The sequence below is a fragment of the Arachis ipaensis genome, chromosome B03 (genome assembly GCF_000816755.2).
Source record: "Arachis ipaensis cultivar K30076 chromosome B03, Araip1.1, whole genome shotgun sequence".
Lineage (NCBI taxonomy): Eukaryota > Viridiplantae > Streptophyta > Magnoliopsida > Fabales > Fabaceae > Arachis > Arachis ipaensis.
Window position 1 is genome coordinate 111,505,179 of NC_029787.2, and position 6,990 is coordinate 111,512,168.

The 6,990-nt window shown below is 36.8% G+C and overlaps 1 protein-coding gene across 1 annotated transcript in view; it reads left to right on the forward strand.

The window, feature by feature from the left end:
• The window catches only part of LOC107633559 (zinc finger MYM-type protein 1-like), a 6,043-nt gene continuing 2,359 nt past the window's right edge, over window positions 3,307-6,990 (forward strand). The window contains exons 1-2 of the mRNA XM_016337173.1: window positions 3,307-3,681; window positions 3,838-4,808. Of these exons, the coding sequence (XP_016192659.1) occupies window positions 3,307-3,681; window positions 3,838-4,808 (1,346 nt within the window). The remainder of the gene's footprint in view (window positions 3,682-3,837; window positions 4,809-6,990) is intronic.

Here is a 6,990-nt window from a genome sequence, read left to right on the forward strand (position 1 = left end):
TCTTTCCTAAGACCTCCTTTATATTTAATACACTTTCACTCTTCATATTCCACAAGATTTTCCTGGCAAACCTTCGAAAATCGGCACAAGTCCTCAAACTTCCGGGTGTACTCAGCCACCGTTATGCTTCCCTGCCTCAACTACAGTAATTCTAACCCCTTGGCGGTACGGGCGGACGGAGGAAAATATTTCTTGTAGAACTCAGTGTGGAAGTCAGTCCAAGTGATCTCAGTGCCTCCTTGTCCCAACAACTGGCTCACTCCTTGCCATCAAAGTTGTGCATCCCTCTTCAACATGTAAGTGGCAAACTCCACTTGTTGTCCTTCAGGAGCACATTGCACTTGCAAAACCCGTTCTATGGCGCGAGACCAATCATCTTCGAAGGTCGGGTTGGTGGTCCCAGAGAATTGGAGCGGATTAACTTTAAGGAAGGATACCAGAGTTATCGGCCTATCCCCCTTGGGTACGCCATTTTCCGGTCCATTTTTGTTTCTATGGCTGTGCCCATTCCCGTTCCCCTGCTGTCGTACCATTCTTTCCACCACTCTGTTAGTTGCAGCGACGGAATTGCGCACAACTACAACCATTGCATTCATAGATTCTAGCAAGGCATCCGGGTCAAACGCCAGCTCGGAACTCAGACTCGCTTAATGGGGGCTACACCTGTTTGTAGACATCGAGATCTTGTTAACACCAAATAATCAACATTAAGATGACTAGTCTTAATATATCCAATTTTAAATTCTAACATTTCTAAATGTACGCTCACAGACATCATGCAATAATATCATCGGAGATATCCTAGTGACATGATATAAGAAAAGTAGAGTATGCAGTGAAGTATAGTCAGTCCACTCCACAGTTTCTACTAAGGATGAATGCTCTGATACCATTTATGATGACCCAACTTCTTGCATGTCATAACCAATGCTAGCTACCGGGTGCTTGAAATAAGTATTTTCGTATGGTTAGAAATTTCATACAAAATAATTCCGTTGGTAGTATAGTTCCCAACCAACTAACAATACTCAAATCAAATTTTAAAGATTTTGGTTGTCACATGCACAAACCCTAATGAAAATTAACCGAAGTATTTAAACCTCGGGTCGTCTCACAAGGAATTGCAATGAAGTGATCAATTATTGGCTATGAAGAACAAGGGGGTTTGATTTATAATTGGCAAGGAAATATAAAAGCAAGAAAGTAAATAACAAGAACTAATAAAATAAAGGAAAGAACTCTTGGCTATACATAGGTAATTGAGATCACCATTCTTGTCTACCAAATATTGACAATTATGAAGGACTAACCCATTAAGTCTACTTCTAAGCTTTAAGTACGTCAAAAGTCTACTCCTAAGCTTGAAGTACGTCAAATAGGCTTGATCAACATCAACCATAAGTCCCAACCTAGCTATTAATTAGCTTAATAGTAGGTTAGTATCAATAGACATCAAATTGACCACATAGGATTCTCAAATCACCAATTCAATGAAACCCAATGACTCAAGGTCACTCAATTCCCTTAGCCTAGGTCAAGAGTAAAGAAAACTAATCTAAAACTAGTGAAAACATTTTAACAAACACCTAGAGTGTAATAAAAGTAAACATCACAAAATGCAAGAAATAATAAAACCCATAACTAACTTGAATAAGAAATCAACAATAACAATGAAGATAAACATAAAAGCTAAGAGACATGGAAACATAAAATTGCATTAAAGAAAAATGGAATTCAACAAGAGTGCATGAATATAAAAAATGGCAAAATAAGGAAATTAACAACAAGAACTAGAAGAACAAAGGTGTAATAACAAGAAATTAAAAAGGAAAACTAAATCAAAACAAGAATTAAAAGTTGGATCCAGGGACGGATTTATGCATAAGTTAGTGGGGGCAGTTGCCCCCAGTCAAATTTCAAATAATATAGAGTAGTTCTTAGTGAAATATCAAGTTTGCCCCCATTATATAATTACTTTTGCCCCCAGCCCCAGCCCAAAGCCCCAGCCAAAAGCCCCAATTTCCTAAACTGTTCTTCTTCTCCCTTTCTTTCTAAATTTCTAACTACTCCAGCCTCTGCCCTCTAACCTCCAAGCCCCAGAATCACTGCAGCGCAGGCGCCAGACCACTACTCCGAGTTTCTGCCGCTCCGTTGTGGGATGTGTCCTCTGTGGCAGTGTGTCACTACTCAATAGCTCCCTGTCACTCTGCGTTTCTGCTCCCCGCGACTCCTTGTATCGCTGCGATTCTCCCGCGTGGCTCCGTCCTCCGTCGGTTTCTCCTTGCATTGCCGCCACGCCGCATCTAGTGGTTCTCACTTCTCAGGTTCTACCTTCTTTTGCGTCACTGCTTATGATTTGTGTCGATCTGCTGCTGCGTTACTCTTCTGCGTTCCTTCCTTTGGCACTCAGGCACTCAGCAATTCGGCATCTGATTCTGCGGTTCTGCCTTCTTCTTCAAAAAACATCAATTTCTTTTAAATTTCTGGAGTTCTGGTTGACTGGTTCTTTTTTTTATTCTACAATCCTCTTCTCTGTTGCCGCTAGCGCCACACCACTACTAGGTCATCCACTCATCCTTCTGGAGTTTAGTTTGCCTCTTGGTACATGATTGGGATACTTAATTTACTGGGTCATTCATTTTTTTGCTCATTTGTTTCATTGTTTGGTAAATGAATATTTGATATAGTTAGTTTATTTAGAAATTGTGAATTTGTTCTGATGTAATTGATACTTAGTCCTGGCCCTGGAATTTAGTTTGCCTCTTGGTACAGTAGTAGGGATACTTAATTTACTGGGTCATTCATTTTTTTGCTCATTTGTTTCATTGTTTGATAAATGAATATTTGATATAGTTGGTTTATTTAGAAATTGTGAATTTGTTCTGATGTAATTGATACTTTAGTTTCATTAACCACCATTGGCTTTGGTGCCTGTACTTGGCATAATTTTACAAATCACAAGTGATGAAGTGCCATACAAATTTAGAAATTCTATTTTATTTAATTATCATCGCTAACTATGTACTCTAACACATGCTTCACTGCTTCAGCAAAATAATAAATGATCTTATGATCATATATGTATGCCTCTCAGCTCTCTGGGCTCTGGCCCTCTTTGATATCATAACTTGATTTTGTGATTGAATTAGTTACTAGCTTGCTACTGTTGTTATTGGATCAATTTTCTGTTGTTATTGGATCAATTTTTTATTTATATTTCTATGCTGAACTTCTCAATTTGAGAAAAATTATAAATTAATTTTATTGATTAATTAATTTAGATTTATAATTTTATTTTTATTAGTAATGGAGAAATATTTCAAAAGAACTTCATCATTGGAGATTGGATCCCAAAACAATTCATCGACCTCTTCTAATAAGAGGAGGTTTTTAGAATTTGAAGTAGAGAGTCTCATAGCAGATCCAGGACAACGACCAAAGATTTCAAGTTATCATCCGAAAGACAGAGACAAAGTTAGATGTGCATATTTGCAAAAAGGTCCTTGTCAACCAAGGACTCATGATTTTCCGCAAACTGTTTGTGGTTCTTCTTTTCGAAGATTTAATCCTAGTTGGTTTGATGATTATGGCAATTGGTTAGAGTATAGTATATCAAAAGATGCTGTTTTTTGTCTTTGTTATTATCTTGTGAAACCTGAGAATGAAGGTGGCGATGCTTTTGTAACCAATGGCTTTTCAAATTGGAAAAAAAAGGAGAGATTACAAACTCATGTTGGGATTCATGATAGTGCTCATAATCAAGTTTGGAGAAAATGTGAAGTACTTATGAAGCCAAAACAACACATTAGTGCTGCTATTGAAAAATAATCTGAGCAGACTAAAAAGAATTATCAAATTCACTTGACAGCCACAATTGATTGTATTAGATTTCTTTTGCGACAAGGATTGGCCTTTCGTGGTAATGATGAGACAGATGATTCTGTTAATCAAGGAAATTTTTTGGAACTTCTAAACTTTCTTGCACAACATAATGAAGAGATTGATCGTGCTTTTAAAAATGCTCGTGGGAATCTTAAACTAAGAGCTCCTTCAATTCAAAAAGATATTGTAAGAGCGGCTGCAAGTGAAACGACAAAAGCTATTGTAAATGATCTTGGGGATGAATTATTTGCTGTTTTGGTTGATGAAGCTCGCGAAATTTCTATTAAGGAGCAAATGTCGGTTTGTTTAAGGTATGTGAATAAAGAAGGGCAAGTTAGGGAGCATTTTCTTGGTCTTGTTTATGTTTCTAGTACTAATGCTTTATCTCTAAAATTAGCATTAGAGTCATTATTAGAAACATATAATTTAAGTTTATCAAGAGTACGTGGCCAAGGATATGATGGTGCAAGTAATATGCAAGGAGAATTTAATGGTTTGAAAACTTTGATATTGAAAGAAAATTATTATGCTTTCTATGTACATTGCTTTGCCCACCAACTTCAGTTAGCTCTTGTAACGGTTGCAAAAAAACAAGTTGAAATTGCTTTGCTTTTTAATTTGTTAACCAATTTGTGCAATGTTGTTGGAGTTTCGTGTAAACGAAGAGATATGCTTCGTGATAGTCAAATGACTAAGACAATTGAAGCATTACAAAGTGGAGAAATTTCTAGTGGACGTGGTTTGAATCAAGAAATAGCTTTGAAAAGAGCTGGAGATACTAGATGGGGTTCACACTATGGAACTATACTTAGATTAATTTCTTTATTTCCTTCTGTGGTTAATGTTCTTGAATATGTTGAGGAAGATGGAAATAATTCAGATTCCCCCTTTTCCCCCGCTGATAAAATTTTCTGGATCCATCATTGGTTGGATCTAAGGAAATTTAACCTAAACTACCCTAACTTCTAGAGAGAAGGGAGAGCTTCTCTCTCTAGAATCGTAACCTACAACATGATGAAAACTACACTATGGTTCTCCTCCCAATCCTTTGCCATCATTGGATTCAAAAGCATAAGAAATGAGTTGGATTTGGGCCTCCTTGAGCTCAGAAATCGCCCTCAGCGTTTTGCCTTTAAGTGAGGCACGTGACCAACATCACGCGTGCACGTGGATGATGCGTGCGCGTCGCTTGATGATTCTCTGGTCATGCGTGCGCGTGGGGTGACGCGTGTGCGTGCCTTCAGTTCAGCAAATCCTCATTTCTTCATGAATTCTCCATTTTTGCATGCTTTTTCTTCATTCCTTCAACCCAATATTTGCCTTCTAATCCTGAAATCACTTAACAAACATATCAAGGCATCAAATGGAATCAAAGTGAATTAAAATTAGCAATTTAGAGGCCTAAAAAGCATGTTTTTACTCTTAAGCTCAAATTAGGAGAAATTCACAAAACCTTGCTATTTCATTGAATAAATGTGAGAAAAGATGATAAAATCTGCTAAAATCAACACAAGATAAACCACAAAATTGGGGTATATCAGTGCTACTTCATGGCTTTTCTTAGAGGCTCTTGACCTTATATTAAATATATACATATGAGCCTGTAGCACTAGTTGAGATCACGTGTTAGATAGATATAACAAAATAGGTAATAATTAAATAGATAATATCTACATGAAGTATAGAAAACACAAAAAAAAACATAATAATATCATACATATATGCCTGGAGGCTCATTTAGTACATCATAGTTCACACGGGGTTACGTCATTGCTTATTCAAGTAAATATTTTCAGACGGTATTATTTATACTAATATGCCCCGACTCACAAGAGCCACCCTACTCTGGGACTCGTTCTAACTTATTTATATAGATATTTACAAAAGCACCTAACCCTCTAAAAGTCTATACAGAGGAAGGGCAAAGACGACGACTACTACTACTACTATTATTGCTACTGCTCATGGATATCTTGGTAGCTGAGAAAATATTGTGCTGAAACAAGAAGAGAATCATCAGACACACCCGTGATGCTGCTACTTGCCTGTCCAAATGCGAAAAACTCAAAGAAGATCATGTTGATTCCCATCTGCAAAACGGGAAAAGTAAGGGGGGGTGAGAAAAGGTTCCCAGCAGGGTACTACCAGGAAACTAGGGGTTCCGTAGCCTAAGTCTATGTGTTCGCAAGGTTACAACGGTGATTAACATACAAGCAAGCACAGTCACAAGTATATAACAGAATAACAGTAAGCAATCACAAGCAAAGAAATGCAGCAACCAAGTATGATACATGTCTAGTCCTATGCAGGCGATAAGCTCATGCATCGGTTGACTACCCGCAATCCGACATTACCTAAGAACTAGTCCTAGATATGATTTTTCAACTGCGTATGTTATAGATACGTGCCTAATGGACAAAGCCACGTGCACTCCGGCAACTGGCAATCGTCACAGACTTGACACCAGAGTATGCCAATAGTTGGAGAAACAGGTTTCAACATAAAGTGGGCATCCCCACATCTTATGGTTCTGGTTTCGTCAGAGTAGAAACTCCTTCTCCTCAGATAATCTCTTAGCATGGTTTTGGTTCCATCGGAGCAAACTCTCTTCCTTTTCAGATAATCTCTTAGCACCTTGGGGTTTACAGTTTTCTTTTTTTCGGACACTTTTCAAATAAACTTTATTTTTAAAGGACTTCTTTGCCCTTTTCTTTTATAAAATTTTGTTCCCGATCTCTTCTTTTTAAATCTCTCAGTCTTTGTAACATTTACTATTTTACCCTTCGTACTTTTATATATTTCAATTTTTCTCTTTTGTACATAACTTCTATTTTTACTTTTCTTTAGACTTTTAGTGACGCTTTCACTGCTAATGTTATTACTTTACCATTTTACCTTCACATCCTTTCCAACATACCTTTTTACCCTTTACTAAGTTAATCAACAATTCTTACATTTATTTTATGTCCAAAATTACTATTTTACCCCTAAATGCTCTAGTTTTTTCGTTTAATTTTATTTAGCATTAAAAATTTACCGAATTAATACTAATATTTTTCTATGACTAAATTATTTTTAATAATTTTAATTAATGCCAATTTTATCTTT